Raw genomic sequence first — 18,328 nt, 5'->3', positions numbered from 1 at the left:
GTACATGTTAGCTTTTTCATACAAACTGTGAAGTTTATCAGGCTTTTCATTTGTCAAAGCATATTTTAGGTACTCATGCTCTGCACCAGATATAAAGGCTTGGATTGCCCACTCATCACTTAAGTTTTTGGTTACCATTGTTGCTATGTTAAAATGACGAATGTATTCTCTAAGAGGTTTGCCTCTATTTTGCTTAACTAAAAGCATATCTGTGGGGCTTTTAAGGATTATGCAAAGTGACCATAAAGTGACCATAAATAGAGATTGATACCAAGTTCTTCCATGATTTGCAAGGGTTACTAAAAAGACTCTACATTTAAGCACATCAGTGGCACACATGATATCCATGTAATTGTTGTATTGTTAACAAGTGATCATGTGGGTCTCTTTGAGAGGTCTAAAGGTGGGTGGTAACTCTTCAACCGTGATATCTGAAGCCATAAGGTTATTTGGAGAAAGTTTCCATTCTCCATCATCTAATTTTGTACACTATAAGGTTTGTAGTTTTTTAATGGATTCCATTTGGTAGTGTTTGTAGCAAAATTTGAAGATTATTTATTCGGGATGCTTTTGCTGGTGACCAAGATGAGAAGAGGTTGCTTCTTCATTATTTTGAGCGGAATTTCGGGTTGTTCGTAATTCTTACATAAATTGGGGGTGATCGTAAGGTTAGTTGCCAATTCTGCTCTTATTGTTGTTGTAGCCGTTCCTGCATCATTCCATTTGTTCCTAGAGTTCAAAGATTTGCTGGGTATTAGAATTCAAGTCAGGTGTGGTTTGATCATCAGGCGACGGGAGTATGTTTGAATTCCCGATGGTGGTGATGGGAAAATACTTTAGGAGAGTTGCCACAGTATTTTCTCTGGGGGCAAGGTTTGTTTGACCATATAGGTCCAACGGATTGTAAGGTTGATTGTTGGCTGAAGGGTAACTTTCTAGATTTAAAGGTCGGTGATTTGGGATAGTATTACACAGGGTGAGTAAGTTCATGTTCACCGCACCTATTATTGATGTTGGCCGGTGAAGCAGGTAAAAAGATGAAACTTAGAAAATGTACGAGGTTCATACAGTGTGACTTGTATCGAAAGCTTAGGGTTTAACAAAAGAGATCCCTTTTCTTGATAAGTAATAGTATATATATACACTCTAGCAAAGAAAAGAAATATATACACGCACATCTTTAAACATGTATCTCTCTTAGGTACTCATGATGTGAGTCATGTATTTTTATTAACACATATAAGTAAGATTTATATCCTGATTTCCGTGTCACCTCATCAACCCTTCATAATCTGTACTGTGAATAACAGAATTTTGCTACTAAAAGATAATAGGCTTTGGCAGGTCAAAACACTTAACATAATCCCAATGAAGCAAGACAAAACAGGGTAAAACATAACATATATTAATGGAGGTTGGTAAATTGACAATTAAACCAAATGGGTCAGTCCAAAAATTTACATTTCTTTGAACTTACCCTATGCGACTAAAGGACTAAAATCTAGATAATGAAGCAGTTTAGTGGGGGCATAATTAGGTATTTGGCAAATCAAATTTATGAAATTTGAGAAAAATATTGTTTTGTTCACATCTCAACAATAATTCATTGACAAGAATCCTGGGGGGTCCTCTTGCTTTTATTTATTTATTTATAATCAATCTAGACCTTATACTTTGCAAAGTATAATTTAATATTTGTTAAAAATTATCTTTTGTAAATTTATGGATAAATTTTGCTATTAAGCCTTATACTTTGCAAAAGTTGTGGACTTTAATTTGGTTATTTTAGTTAATATACCTTTCAAAATTTAAAATTTCAATAATTGCCAAACGGTTAAATTCATTAAATTAAATTATGTTATTTTCAAAATTTGATGCGACCAACATATTATCATATGTGTAATATATACTGCGTTAGCTTATTATTCCCACATGGTACTCACTAAACAATTAATAGGTGTTTTTGTAACTCAAAATAGTGTAGGGATTATTTATAAAATAAAACCAAATAAACTTACAGAGAAGAGAAGATTGTTTTTGAATATTTTAAAGAAAACTCTTTGGAAAATCATCCAACCAACCAAGGGAGAGGTTTAAAAGACTTGTAAGGATTGGATTTTAAATTAAGGAATATTAATTTATTAATTCAATATCATACAAAGTTTAATTCCAAGATGATAAGATAAAAGGATATTCAAGTCTAAACTGCACTGCCTATATAAACGCTAACCAAGAGTTTTTGAGATTTTTATTCTCTCCGTTTTGGGATATTTTTATTGCGTAGTTATCCTAAATTTTATTGGAGATGCAATGTACCAAAATTTTTAGTGTCCATAAAAATTCTATTTCCGAAATATAAGTACGAGAGAATAAGTCATTATTGAATTAATTAGACATAGGAAGGAAGCATAAAAAATGATAAAATTTTAAATTAGAAAATTTGAGTATGGATTAAATTGAATGTGAGTAATCAAGTGAAGGAGTAGATGAGTAAATTGTCCAAGTTAGCAAACTACTCATGGCCATAAAGGAATGAAATGTTAGACATGGGAAGGGATGATACAAGAGGTAAAATATGTCGTAAATACGTCTATAACCCATCTAAACATATTCAAGTAATGAGATAAAATTCTTTACTTTATTTATAATCAGTAAATCATTAAATGAAATAATTAAGAAAACTTAATTCATTGAATGTAACACATTTATTAATTCAATGTAAAGGAGCTTATAAATAGCACCTTCTAAGTGAAAATTAAACAATGAAAATTCTCCCGTATTTTTCATTAACTTTTTACTTAGTATTATTGTTTTATTAATTTTTCTATAACACGTTATCAGCACAAGTTTCTACGAGTTCATAGTGAAGTTTACGTCATTTCGACTTTATATAATTTGCCCGTATAACTCCCGTTAAACTATATACGGTATACGTATTTTCATAATTCTTTTATTTTATTTTCTAGATGAAATATTGGCTTTGGGTAACATTTGCACATTTATTTTTACAACTAAAATCTAATAATGATAATTATATATACATGTTTTTTTTATTAAAAGAAATTTCAATTAATGTAATTTGTGTTAAGTTATTATTATGACTATTCATCTCTATGCCAATATTTGACATACATATTATTATTTAGCAAATTTAGTATATATAATTGAATTATTTTCCCATTGGGAATGCTTATTATTTTACTAATATGTTCTTTTTATTATTTTGATTCAAGTGGTTATAATGTCAAATCTTGCCAAACTTGAATTTGCGGCCTTAGACATCTTAGGCAAGAATTATTTGTCACGGGTGTTAAATGCTGAAATTCACCTAGATGCTAAAGGTCTAGGAAATACTATATTAGCAGATAAAGAAGCATCTAATCAAGATAAGGTAAAAGTAATGATTTTCATACGTCATCATTTACATGAAGGATTAAAAGTAGAATATCTCAATGTGAAAGACCTCCTTGAGTTGTGGAAAATTTTGAAAGAACGATTTGACCATCAGAAAACGGTGATACTCTCTAAAGCTCGTTATGGTTGGATGCACTTATGGTTGCAAGATTTTAAGACTTTAAGTGAATACAATTCAGAACTTTTCAAAATTAGTTCTCAACTAAAATCATATGGAGAAAACATAATTGATGAGGACTTATTAGAGAAAACATTTTCAACATTTCATGCTACTAATGTGCTCCTGCAACAACAATACCGTGAAAAAGGTTTTAAAATGTATTTTGGATTGATTTCATGCCTTTTGGTGGCTGAACAAAATAATGAGCTGTTGATGAAAAATCATGGAATTCATCCCATTGGTTCTACACCATTCCCTGAAGTGAATGTAGCAATACACAATAATTATGAAAATAGAAAATATAAAGGCTGCGACCGTGGTTGAGGACGTATTAATAATCGTTATCATGGTGGTCATAAAAATGATACATCTAACCACCAGAAAAAGAATAACAATGAAAGACAAGAAAGAAGTGATCAAAATAATTCTTTAAAGATTGTTAAGAATATATGCTACCGATGTGGTATGAAGAGGCATTGGTCACGTACCTGTCATATGCCTGAGCATTTAGTGAAACGTTATCAATCATCCATTAAAAAGAAGGGAAAACATATGGAGACAAATTTTATATCCCAAAATGATGAAATGGAGGCAAAAGATGAAAATATTCACTATAATACTAAAACTGACCATGCCTACGAGGGTGATAAATTTAATAACCTTTATAATATAACTCACCTAGATGTAGCAGATTTCTTTGAGAATCATTAAAAAATTGATGTTATTTTGACATTTTTATGTTGTTTTAAGTATATTTTATTTTCTTGCATAAAGAATAATTTATATATTTAATAAATATTTGCAAGGTTTCTCATGTTATATTTTGTTTGTTTGTATGAAGAATATGAATATTCAACAAATTTTCGATTGACCCAAAACCAATAGAGACACGTGTCTTGCAGATAGCGCTACAATACATACGATACTCCAAGATAAAAAAATATTTTTCTCATTTGACAATGAGTAATGCCCATGTTAATACAATATCGGGTAGTTCAAAACTTATTGAAGGCTCTGGAAGAGCTATTATATTATTACCTAAAGGTACCAAATTTGTCATTGATGATGCTTTATATTCTACTAAGTCTCAAAGAATTTTTTTTTATTTTTAAATATATTTGTCTTAATAGATATCATATTGAGACTATGAATGAGAAAAATATTGAATATCTATATATTACAAATGTTGAATGTGGAAAGAAATATGTTTTGGAAAGGCTACCTGCTTTTTCATCATGTTTATATTATACACATATTAGTGCAATTGAGTCATATGTTACTACAAACCAGAAGTTTGTAGAACCATATACTTTTACTATTTGGCATGACCGATTAGGCCCTCCTGATCTATTATGATGTGAAGAATCATCGAGAATTAAATTGGACGCCCATTAAAGAACCAAAAGATTCTTGAATTCAAGGATTTATTTCGTGTCGCTTGTTCTCAAGGAAAATTGATTATTAGACCATCACCAGCTAAAGTTGGGATTGAATCTCCCACATTTCTGGAACGTATTCAAGGTATTATATGCGGGCCCATTCATCCACCATGTGGACCATTAAGATATTTTATGGTATTAATAGATGCATCTAGTATGTGGTCACATGTGTGTTTATTATCGACTCGTAACCTGGCGTTTGTGAGACTACTTGCTCAAATGATTCGATTAAAAACACAATTTTCAGATTATGCAGTCAAAACTATTTGTCTTGATAATGCTAGTGAGTTTACATCCCAAGCTTTTAATGATTATTGTATGTCAATTAGGATAAAAGTTGAACATCCTGTATCTCATGTTCACACACAAAACGGTTTAGCTGAATCGTTTATCAAACGCCTCCAACTAATAGCTCGGCCATTACTTATGAGAATAAAACTCCCTGTTACAGCTTGGGGATATGCTATTTTGCATGCAACAACACTTGTACGCTTAAGGCCAACAAGTTATAATAAGTACTTCCTATTACAATTGGCTTTTGGTCAGGAGCCAAATATTTCCCATTTAAGAATTTTTAGATGTGCAATATATGTTCCAATTGCTCTACCACAACGCACAAAGATGGGTCCTCAAAGGAGGTTGGGAATATATGTTGGTTATGAATCTCCTTCTATAATTAAATATGTTGAACCATTAACTAGAGATTTATTTACGGTATGATTTATTGATTGTCATTTTGATGAAACGACATTTCCAACATTAGGGGGAGAGAAAATACAACTGGTAAAAGAAATTACATGGAATGGATCATCATTATCTTGATTAGATCCTTGCACAAGTCAACATGAACAAGAAGTTTAAAGGATCATACATTTGCAAAACATCGCCAATCAACTGCCAGATTCATTTATTGACCTAAAGAGAATGACAAAATCTTACATACCAACTGAAAATGCTCCAATACGAATTGATATCATAATAGGGAAAAGTTTTAGTGTAAAAGAAAGTAATCCACGCTTGAAGCATGGAAGGCCAATCGATTCCAAAGATAAAAATCCTCGTAAAAGGAAAGGAGCAATTATTCAAAATGATAATATTGTGGAGGCAAGTGCCCAAGAAGAGGCCAAAGATATAACTACTCAAAAAACCCCAGAAGAGGTTTAGGTACCTGAAAATGGTGATAACGAAGAAATCTCAATAAGTTAAGTTACTTTAGGAAAAAGATGGAATCGAAAAAAATATAATTGCCGGCAACAATTTTGCTTATAATGTTGCTATTGGAATAGAAAAAGAAAATGAGGATCCTAAGCCTAAATCTATTGATGAATGTAGAAATAGAAAAGATTGACCAAAATGGAAAGATACAATTCAAGCAGAATTAAATTCACTTTTTAAACGTGAGGTTTTTGGACCTACTATAACATTCCTAACCCATATCTATCGCTGGAACAAGGTTACGGAGTATTAATAGAGTTTACAGAACAAATAGACATAAATTTCAAACATTTCACATCATATACTATTCATATCATAAACTAATTGAAATCAAACATATTGTCCCTTATATGAGCCCTCGAGACCCAAAATACGCATTAGAAACAAGTCGAGACTAGATTGAATACTAATTTTTTTCAGAAAATATTAAAAATTTTCAAAGTTACAAGGGACACACGACCTTATGAGCATTCAAAATAGGGACACACGACCGTGTTTGTGCCCGTGTAACTCTCTGACTTAGGCCACACAGTCTAGCCACACGCCCGTGTGCTAGGCCGTGTGAGCATACTACTTGCACAATTTAAAAGATACAGGGGACGCACGACCGTGTCACTTGGCCATGTGTCACACACGACTGAGACAAGCCATAATAAGACATTTAAAACAAGCCAAAATCAACAAGACATAATAAGACATTCAAAACAAGCCACATTTCTCACCCAATTTGGTACCAACCTAAACACAATAATTTGCACATCAAATAGCCATAATAAGACATTCAAAACAAGCCAAAATCAAGTCTTAAACATGAAATATTACTACATACAACCAATATGCCCTTAGGAACCTCAATTAACAACTTAAAGACATGTCAACAAGTATCTCAAATTGCCTAAATGACCAAATTCATGTATGCATATTCAAACCACATTTTACTTTCTTTCATTAAATCATATCAAACACATAACAAATATGATAAGGCCACTTATATACTCATTAAAATATACCAAACACAAGCCACTCAAATGGTTAGTCTCAACAAAACATTTATATACCAACATTGGCCAAAATAACCTATACATACCATTATAACCAGAATTAATTTACTGAAAGTACCAAAAAGGACGATGGATAGTGTGAAATAACTCCGACCAGCTTCCAACCCGAACGAGCTTCTGAATTACTATAAAGTATAGAAAATAACACAGAGTAAGCATTTAAGCTTAGTAAATTTGTATAATACAAAATTTAACTTACCATATTTTCATAAAATAGGTAAGTAAACATAACATATCTCAACCAATTTGGCCAAAAGCCTAAACACATGATCACCAACATATTAGCCATGAAAATCACATATAAGATCCAATACACATTGTAGAATTCATCAAATAATCACATTTCATGTTTTTCATATAAATACCAATAATAGTTCATATCGAACTCATATAATCTCGTAACAGAACTGTGCCCATTGAACCATTTAGAATATCATTGGTTACACGGGTAGTACACACGATGTGTACTGAACTATAATCCTTCAATTCTTATACATGTATGCTCATACGAACTGTAAACAATAAGCTCTTCCAAGCTGAATAACGAGAAGCTTATACGAGCTGTGGTGTGTCCGCAACACATGCAGGACCCCAACCAAATTGGTAACCCTAATGACATGTCATTTGTATCCTACGAATTTCATAAGGTTCAAACGGGACTCGATAATCGTCAGATATGTGATCGGTATTTATACATGGCAATTATACAATTCACATACATGTGATTCAATTAATACATGCAAATACTCAATTTAATTACACGAACTTACCTCGTCAAGTTTACGTAGAGACGAAGACGACTCATCTGATATTTTTCCTTTACCTCGATCTAATCTATACTAGGTCTAACCGGATCTGTATGAATGGATTTAACTCAATTCAATATAATTCATATTCAATTCCCCTATACTTTTAATTCATTGCAATTTAGTCTCTAGGCTCGGAAAATAAAATTCATACAATTTAATCCTTACTCAAGCCTAGCAGATTTTTATACCTATTAATAACAGCCCATATATTTCATAAAATTCACAAAATTTTAGTATAAATTTATCATTTTTTCAATTTAATGCCTAATTAATAATTTCATCAAAATTCTCTTTATAAAAGTTGTTTATCTAACAACAACCTTTCATTTTCTATCATAAAACTTCATAATTCAAGTATAATCGTCAATGGCAAAACTCTAATACTTTAAAGGTTATACAAATTAATCCCCGAACTAGCTAGATTAAGCTCCTACGATCTCAGAAACATAGAAATCATTAATAACGGGACAAGAATACATACCTAATTGAGCAAAACAAGCTTGCTAACATTTCAAGCTTCCATGGCTAGGTTTCTTTTTTTTTTTGGTGGATGATGATGAGAATAGATTATTTTATTTTATTTATTTTAACTTAAACCAATAATTTCTAAAATTACCCTTAATAATTCATTAAATTTCCAATGATGACTATTCATATTTATCCACTAACCATTTTAATGGTCTATTTACAATACAAGGACCTCCATTTTAAAATTCTATAACTAATTAATACTTTTAGCTATTAGAACTCAACTTTTGCACTTAATGAAATTTAGTCCTTTTCATCAAATTAGGTATGTAAACGGTAAATTTCTTAACGAAATTTTTATAATTTATTTCTATCACACAGTAGAACATAAAATAATAATAAATTTTCTGACTTCGGATTTATGGTCCCGAAACCATTGTTTCGATTTCACTGAAAACGGGCTGTTGCACCTATTGTCCAAACATCTAAATATGTAAAGTCGATAGAATATAAATGAATATTTTTGCAAAAACAAAATGAGAAAAATGAAGTCGTAACATATAAAGCACGACTTGTAGCACAAGGATTTTCACAAAGGCCCGGCATTGATTATGAAGAGACATATTCCCCTGTGGTGGATGCAATCACATTTAGATACCTTATTAGTTTGGTAGTCTGTGAAAATCTTGACATGCGTCTAATGGATGTTGTTACAGGCTATTTGTATGTTACACTTGATAGTAAAATTTATATAAAAATCTCAGAAGGATTTAAAATCCCTGAAGGATATAGAGTTTCCCAGGAATATTGCTCAATCAGATTAAAGAAAATTTTAATGGATTAAAACAATCTGGACGTATGTGGTACAATCGTCTTAGTGAATATTTGTTAAAAGAAGGTTATAAAAACGATCCAATCTGCCCATGTGTTTTTATAAAAGGTTTGAATCAAACTTTTTGATAATTGCTATTTATATTGATGATCTAAATATTATTGGAGCTCCTGAAGAGCTTCAAAATGCAATAAATTATTTAAAGAAATAATTTGAGATGAAAGATCTTGGAAAAACAAAATTTTGTCTTGGCCTACAGATCGAGCATTTAAAAAATGGAATTCATGTCCACCAGTCAACTTATATGAAAAAAATCTTAAAGAAATTTTATATGGATAAAGTACATCCATTGAGTACTTCGATGGTTGTACGATCGTTAGATGTGAATAAAGATTAATTTCGTCCTTGCGAGAATGGTGAAGAGTTTCTTGGTCCTGAAGTACCATATCTAAGTGCCATAGGAGCATTAATGTATCTTGCAAACAACACAAAACCTGATATAGCTTTTGTTGTAAACTTGTTAGTAAGATTTAATTCTTCTCCAACACGTAGACATTGGAATAAAATTAAACATGTATTTAGATATCTCAGATGGGCCATTGATATGGGGTTATTTTATTTAAATGATTCAAAATCCCTATTAGTTGGTTATGCTGATGCTAAATATTTATCATATCCACATAAAGGTCATCTCAAACGATATATTTATTTACATGTGAAGGTACTACCATATTATGGCGTTCGACAAAGCAGACATTAGCTGCTGCCTTTTCAAATCATGCTGAAATAATTGCAATGCATGAGGCAAGTCGAGAGTGTGTTTGGCTAAGGTTATTAACCCAACATATCTAGAAGATATGTAATTTACCTTCATAGGAAAATATGCCAACTATCTTATACGAAGACAATGCAGCATGTATAGCTCAATTAAAGGGTGGTTATATCAAAGGTGACAGAACAAAACATATTTCACCAAAATTATTCTTCACTCATGATTTTGAGAAGAAAGGCGACATTGAAGTTTAACAAATTCGTTCTAGTGATAATTTAACAGATCTTTTTACTAAGGCATTGCTAACTTCAAAATTTGAAAGACTATGAAACAAGATTGGAATGCGCCGACTCAAAGATATAATGTGATGTTGCCATTAGGGGGAGTCTAAAACACGTTGTACTTTTTTCCTTTAACCAAGGTTTTGTCCCACTAGGTTTTCCTGGTAAAGGTTTTTAACAAGGCAACTTGTAATAGGAGATTGTGTACTCTTTTTCCTTCATTAGGTTTTTATCCCACAAGGTTTTTCCTCATAAAGGTTTTAATGACGCACATTTTCATTTAAAAGACATCCAAGGGGGAATGTTGTAAATACATTAAATGGATGTCTATAAGTCAATGAGGCATTAGGTGCCAAAATGCTTCAGTTATACCGATAAGACATTGGGTGTCAAACTATTTGATAAGTGTTGGGTGCAACTATTTGCTTTGGATTTTTCCGATGAGGCATTGAGTGCCAAACTGGTGTGTTGGTTAGATCCGTGTATTTGTCTGAGTTGTGTTAATAGGGAGAAAAAAGATAAAAAAAATGATGATAATGAATAAGCATATGAAATCTATTAAATTGTAAAATTGAATGTGAGATGTGGTATTAGATATTGAGATGACAAATGGATAATAAATGAAAGAAAAATGTGAAATGAAATGTCTATTTATGAAATGAGATGATATGATGAATGGATAATATATTCGTAAAAGAGAGATCAACATTACAAGCACGATATGTATAATTTAATATTTGTAAAAGAAAAAAAAACTCAATAATCATTATTTTTCAAGAAAATTTTTTAGTTAAATAATTTTTCTTTTTTATATTAATTTTATTTTCACATGTGTATAAGACTAGTTAAATAATATTAAATTTTATCATGTACATTGTTAAAATGAGAAGCTTCTTTAAAAGTGATAGATTTTCAAGAAAAATAAAAAAAAATATTTTTTAAAGGTGAATAATTTTTATAAAAGTATAAAATATAAAAATTTAAGTGACATAATTATTGTTATGCATATAAGTGTTAAATTTAATTGAGTTAAAAAATAATTAAAAATAAAGACTTAATTTTTTTTTATAAAATAACAACTTTATTAAACCAAAAACTTATTTGTAATTTTATAATATAATTTCTTTTTGAAAGATATAAAACATAGTAAAAGTTTTGCAAAGTTCCTACCCCACTCCCCCACCAAACATGAGTAGATAACTGTCCACTCAATAAAATTTTAGCAATAGTTAGAGAGGGCCCACCTCATCTAAATCCTAGCCGTCAGATCTTCTTCATAATAAGCTAATTAAGTAACAATAACAACCCATATAAAGCTAAAAGCAAGGCTGTCGTTTCATGGACCACCCTTTTTTTTTGAAGGACTCCCAAACAAAGGGACAACCTACCCTTAGCCTTAGGTCCTAAAACTGGAAAAAGCAAATATACACTACACATTTTTGTGCATAAAAACTTTAATATTACCACTCATTTGGGGTGGCATGCATGAAGAATATGACTTCAACCAAACTTTCACTCATGTGCATAATAAAAACAAGGGAAGATTCACATTGGTAAGGAGTGTTTTCGAACTAAAGTTAAACCCGTAACCATATAATTAAAAGATAAAATAAACAATTAATACATAGATCTCGTGATTTATATAATACATCTAATACAATATAAAGGTGAGAAAGTAAACTTCTTAATAAAAAAATCATTGAAATAAAAGAGATATATATGAAAGGAAGGGCTTAAAACTAAAAGGAAGAAATGAGAGGGATTGACAGGTTGGAGAGCCCCCTTTCAAGTTTTTCTAAGACCTTTGTTCTTCTTTTAAGAACAAAACAAAATAAATAGCCCCACCCTACACTCTCTTAAAAATTGAAACACCCAAAAAGCCTTACTTTAGCTTTGACTCTTCTCACCTTTTCTCACTCTCTCTCGCTTTTAATCGTAGACCCACCCCTCCTCTCTCTTTGAACACATTCTCTCTCTAAAGCTTTTTTTTTTAATCATAAAGTCTTTCTCTTTCTGTCTTCCTTTCTTTACTTTCTCTCCACATATTTTCTGGGAAGAGAAACTATTAATTCCTTTTTTTTTAAATCTATCTGTATTGTTTGTTGGTGAGTCAAAGAGAGAGAAAGTTGGTTTGTTTTTGCTCCACTGCTGAAGGTAAGCCCTTTCTGATCTTCCAAACTATATCAGGTACCTATTTTTTTTTTTTTTTTGCTCTTAGCTTTTAGTTGGTTTTGTGATTTCCTCACCGGGTCTTTTTTAGCATATGGGTCTTAGTGGGAATTTTTGATCCAAAGGTAGGACTTTTGTTTCTTTGAGAGATCTGTACTTTGTTCTTATGTTCTGCTCTTTTTGTTTTCTGTGTTTAAATGACTGCATTTTTTTTTCTCTGGCCCTTTCAATCTTGGTGACTAAGAAGGATTGCATTTCTTGGTTGTTAGCTGCTCTCCTTTTTACCACAATGAAATTGTTAGAATTTTTTCCTTTGTTGCCTTTATTTTTGGAGATGATCTGGTTCTGTATGCAATTCTCTCTGTTTTTAGCCACTTTTCACTGTTCTTTCCTATTTGGTGTTCTGTTTATCCTTCATTTGAGATGAAAATGCTGAGGTTTATCCCGGTGAATTGTCCATCTATGAATTTGAGTCTTATGGTGCTTTGCTTAATTTTGAAAAGGTTGTTGAAATGACTTGGTTTTGAGATTTAATAAATGGATCACCTGAAGGAATACAGTGTAAATTCTAGGTTTCCTGAACTTTTGATGTATAAATCAAGCTACTGGTTTTGGTTTTTAGATTTTCATTTAGGGGTATATATGTGTGTGTGTGTTTATATGAATATCTAACTCATGTATTGAAAACTTTGTTTGCAGGTGGTATTTTTCCGTTCTTTCAGTTGGAAAAATCAGTTTTTGGGTGATACAATTGAAGGGGAAGGTAACCAGGATTGCTGCTGGAGGTAACCGTGCATCCGTGATTGGGGGTAACTAATGAATTTGTATTCTCTAATCTTTGTAACAATTTTGCATTCTTTCGATGGCCTCAAAATCTAGTGTCATACATTCCCCTGAAAAGCTGAGGAAACCATTTGGTAGCGAAACTGGCGAAGGGAATTCTTGTCGGCTGTCTCCTATACAAATCACAAAGACAAGCGATTTAGCGCCAGTTACTCCAAGGATAGTGCCTAAGAAACAAAATTCTGTTGTAATCACGGAGGGTATGCAGCCATCAAAACCTCATAAATTAGAGTCCGTTGATTCCTTGATGAAGAAAGTAGATTCAGGTCTATCCCTGAGTGGTAGATCACCAGAAGATTCTCGTGAACAAGAAAAGAAAGCATTGGAGCATGGGATTGATTCAGCTTCAGATAAATCTAGTGATGGGGCCACCGGCCTTGCTAAGACTAGCGGAAGTGCCAAAGTTGGTGATCATCCTGATTATAATGAGAGTGGTAAGAGCTGTATTTGCAGAGGTAGCACAAGCAGTGGTGTGAGCGATGAAAGTACGTGTAGCAGCTTAAGTAGTAGTATCAACAAACCTCATAAGGCAAATGATATAAGGTGGGAAGCCATACAGGCTGTCCGAGCGAAAGATGGTGTGTTGGGTTTGAACCATTTCAGATTACTGAAGAGATTAGGCTGTGGGGATATTGGAAGTGTCTATCTTGCAGAATTAAGTGGTACAAAGTGTTATTTTGCAATGAAGGTGATGGACAAAGCATCTTTAGCTAGTTGTAAGAAACTTCTTCGAGCTCAAACAGAGAGAGAAATACTACAATCCCTGGACCATCCCTTCCTTCCAACATTGTATACCCATTTCGAGACTGATAAATTTTCATGTTTAGTGATGGAGTTCTGCCCCGGCGGTGATTTGCATACACTAAGACAGAGACAACCAGGAAAGCATTTTACTGAGCTAGCAGTGAAGTATGGAAATTCCTCCTTATAGTATCTATTGAACTATCTTGATGATTTCTGATTTGCTTGATAATTATTTCTTTATGAGTTGATTACAATAGGTTGAAACCAAATTCTGATTGTCCTTGCTATATTTTGCCTTCAACATACAGATTCTATGTAGCAGAGGTTCTCCTTGCTTTGGAATATCTCCACATGCTTGGTATTGTATATCGTGATCTCAAGCCAGAAAATGTTCTTGTTCGAGAAGACGGACACATAATGCTTTCAGACTTTGATCTTTCCCTCCGTTGTGCTTTCAATCCAACACTAGTCAATTTGTCCACACCTGAGTCTGAACCATTGCGAAAGAATTCAACTTATTGTGTACAACCAGCTTGCATTGAGCCCTCCTGCATCCAGCCATCATGTGTGGTACCTACATGTTTTTCACCTCGCTTCTTTTCATCAAAATCCAAAAAAGACCGCAAGCCGAAGAATGAAATGGGGAACCAAGTCAGTCCATTGCCTGAGCTTATTGCTGAGCCAACCAATGCTCGCTCCATGTCATTTGTGGGAACCCATGAGTACTTGGCTCCCGAAATTATCAAAGGTCAGGGACATGGAAGTGCTGTTGATTGGTGGACTTTCGGGATCTTCTTGTATGAGCTATTGTTTGGTAAAACGCCTTTCAAAGGATCTGGGAACCGAGCGACACTCTTCAATGTCGTAGGGCAACCCTTGAGATTTCCAGAATCACCAGTAGTAAGTTTTGCCGCAAGAGATTTGATAAGAGGTTTGTTGGTCAAAGAACCACAACATAGGTTAGCCTATAAGCGAGGTGCAACTGAGATTAAGCAACACCCTTTCTTTGAAGGTGTAAATTGGGCTTTAATTCGTTGTGCAAGCCCCCCGGAGATTCCAAAACCAGTTGAAATCGAGCGGATTCCAGTCCCCACATCATCAGCTGGCGATAAACCTGCTGTTCCTGTGACCAAGGATCAGAAAAACTATCTGGAATTTGATTTCTTTTAATTATTCTAAGAACCATTTTCCCTGTTTGTTTCCCTTTATTTATTTTTTCTTTAAAATTTGAGAGAAATGTAGAGTTTACAAAATGTTAATGATGTGCAAATTAAGATTTGTAGAATGATAATGATCATAATCATATGCTTGATGTCTTAATTTCCAAGTTTGGAATTGCATAAGTGAAAACACCATGTTGGTAAAGCTTGTAAATGTCTCAATGTTTTCTGTTCCAGTCCCTCTCCATTGTTGGACTTTCAATCTCAATGATCAAGATCTTCATAGTTTAGATTCCATAACTTTCAGACACGAACATGACAATAAAATAATAATTAAAACAAGACATGAAAGATAATTCATGTACACACCCAACACAAGCTCTGGTCTATACACTGTAACACTGATTTGTTTCCCTTTTGGGGCTCCTTAACCAGCCCATTTCAAGACAGCTTGAATTATATATCTCAAGGTCTGAAACTTTTAGGTCCAGAGCTTAATTTTTCTTTTGGGGGGTCATAAACTTGAACATTGGGTTTTGTTGTACCAAAAATCACTGATTAAAACCAAATTACATTACAATCAAAGCAAGACTCTTTTCACATTTACTTAAATCAATCATTAAATAAAATGTTTAATTATAAATTTTATCCATTTACTTTACAAAAATTGAAAGCTTAGTCCCATTTACTTTACAAAAATTGAAAGCTTAGTCCCTCTATTTTAATTTCACAAAATTTGATTCTTGTAGTTCATGAAAAGAGAAGTTAGTCTATTGACCTAACAATAAACAGTTCAATGATTAACAAAAATAATAGCTCTGCAAATTTATATGTAACAAATTAACAAAAATGAAAAAAATTCAAGTCAGTTTGTTTTCCAATAAAATTAAGGGAGTGTCTGGAAAGCCACATACTAATTGGATTTATACGTAATTGCTTGTAATTATACAATGGTAGCATATTTGGGTAACTATTGTAATTGATCGGTCCCACTGATTTGGGTGTAACTGAAGCACCCCAAGTACAATTTTCAACTCTTAAGGGAGGATGAGAATTGGAGTAATTACACAAAAAATTACACCTAAATTCAATTTTAAAAATTATTTTTATACAAGTTATAAAAATTATAAGTATGAACAACGTATGAATGTTTAGGAGGGTTATGACAAAAAAGTCCTTATATTATAAATCCTAAAAGAATTATATTATAATATATTTGTTTATTTTATAAAGTTATAAAAAATATTATTCAAATCTTAAAAAGTTTTTAAAATTATGGCCAAGAAGTATGTTGTATATTATAAAAATAATATATTTATTTATAAAAAATGATATAATCTTTTTGGATCATAACTTATTTATAAAAAAATAATTTTCTAAAATTATGACAAAAAAATATATTGTTTATAAGAAGTATTATAAAAGTTTTAGACAATTTATAAAATATTTTTTTATAAAGGTTATATATTATAAAAATATTTTTTTTTACTTTATTTACATATTATAGTATAATAAAAAATGATATAATCTAATGTAATTTTTTCTCCAAATTAAGTTTATAAGTTTTTATAATTAAAGCAATAGACTATTTGGACTGTAAGTCCAAATATTATAAGGTCGGTGTTAATTATGCAAAAATAAAATGTTTTATTACACTATATCATGGGGCATAATACCATCTGAGGGAATGATGCTAGACACAAGTACCATAGACAGCTTGTAAATGCTTTAATTTGAGACATTCAAAGTTTTGAAATGTGGTTGAGAAGATATTTGTTGCTGTAAAGAATTTTCATAATCTTAATTATGTAGATTCAAAATTAGTTGATAATGAATTCGATCAATGGCCAACAGATGATGATAAGGAGAATATGTTAAATATTAAAAAGGGAACAACCCAACAAATATTCACTAGAACAATTAGATAAAATAATATGATTTTAATTTTTTTTGTTATTTTTATTAGTAACCGTATTTTCAACTACTTTTTAGACTAATATAAAATACATGTGATGATTTGATTTTAACTTTTGTTACTTGTTTAGAAATTATTTTTATCATACTAATAAATTTTTAGAGTAAATAATGAATTTTAAAAATATAAATTATGTATCTTTATAATTACAATTTGTACTACCAAATATGATATATGGAATTATAATGCAATTACACTCTGTCAACCAAACACGTTTAGAAAATTACAATTCTTTGTGATTACTTACTCCTCTAATAATTACACTCTCGTTCAATTATAACGTGCTTTCCAAACAAACCCTAAAAGAAGTTTTCCTTTAAGGCAGTGTTTGGAGAGCTACCTAGCAATTGTTTAAAATTACACTGGATTGACATGTTTGGATAACTATTTTAATTTGTGGAACCCACTAAATAAAGTGTAATTGGAGTACCCAATTACACTTTCTAATTCTTAGGACAATGTGAGAATTGGAGTAATTACATAAATAAATTACACCCAAATCCAATTACCATATGTCTTTTCCATCACTTGTACATTATTTAACTTTTAAGACATTATTTGTTATACAAGTTTAAGTTATAATCATGAACACATATTACTATTTGGGATGGTTATGAAAAAAATTTCTAAAGTTATATATTATAAATTTTAAAAAAATATATTGTAAAAAGTAATTAATGTCTATTTTATAAAATTATAACAAAAAAAAAATTATTATTTAAAATTTTACAAAAAAAGTATATTATAAAAAATATCTACATGTTATAAATGCGTTATGATATGCTTACTTATAAAAAATTATGACCAAAAGTATGAAGATAATTTATTTAAAAAAAGATTTAAAAAGATTTGAGGTGAGAATTCTTTAATTTAAGACCTTGAAAGTTTCAAAATGTAATTGAGATAATATTTTATTTTAAAAAAAGATTTCCCATATTAACCACATCATCTCAATATAGCATAGTTGAATCATATTAACATATTGC

The 18,328-nt window shown here is 31.4% G+C and overlaps 1 protein-coding gene across 5 annotated transcripts; it reads left to right on the top strand.

Moving 5' to 3' along the window:
• Positions 1–12,353: 12,353 nt before the first annotated feature.
• On the top strand, positions 12,354–15,572 carry LOC107922139 (serine/threonine-protein kinase D6PKL2). 5 transcript variants are annotated; one of them, XM_016852003.2, is made up of 4 exons: positions 12,359–12,605; positions 13,320–13,405; positions 13,500–14,372; positions 14,516–15,572. In XM_016852003.2, exons 3-4 carry the CDS (start codon positions 13,666–13,668, stop codon positions 15,375–15,377), a joined length of 1,569 nt encoding a protein of 522 aa, XP_016707492.1. In that variant the 5' UTR covers positions 12,359–12,605; positions 13,320–13,405; positions 13,500–13,665; the 3' UTR covers positions 15,378–15,572. The 5 variants fall into 5 exon arrangements, with proteins under 5 accessions (XP_016707489.1, XP_016707490.1, XP_016707492.1 ...); XM_016852005.2 differs by having other exon boundaries at positions 12,359–12,638; XM_016852000.2 differs by having other exon boundaries at positions 12,354–12,605; positions 13,320–14,372.
• Positions 15,573–18,328: the final 2,756 nt, after the last annotated feature.

This window comes from Gossypium hirsutum, chromosome D01, assembly GCF_007990345.1.
Source record: "Gossypium hirsutum isolate 1008001.06 chromosome D01, Gossypium_hirsutum_v2.1, whole genome shotgun sequence".
NCBI lineage: Eukaryota > Viridiplantae > Streptophyta > Magnoliopsida > Malvales > Malvaceae > Gossypium > Gossypium hirsutum.
The sequence above is the reverse complement of the archived record's forward strand: the minus strand, read 5'-3'. Positions and strand labels throughout refer to the sequence as shown.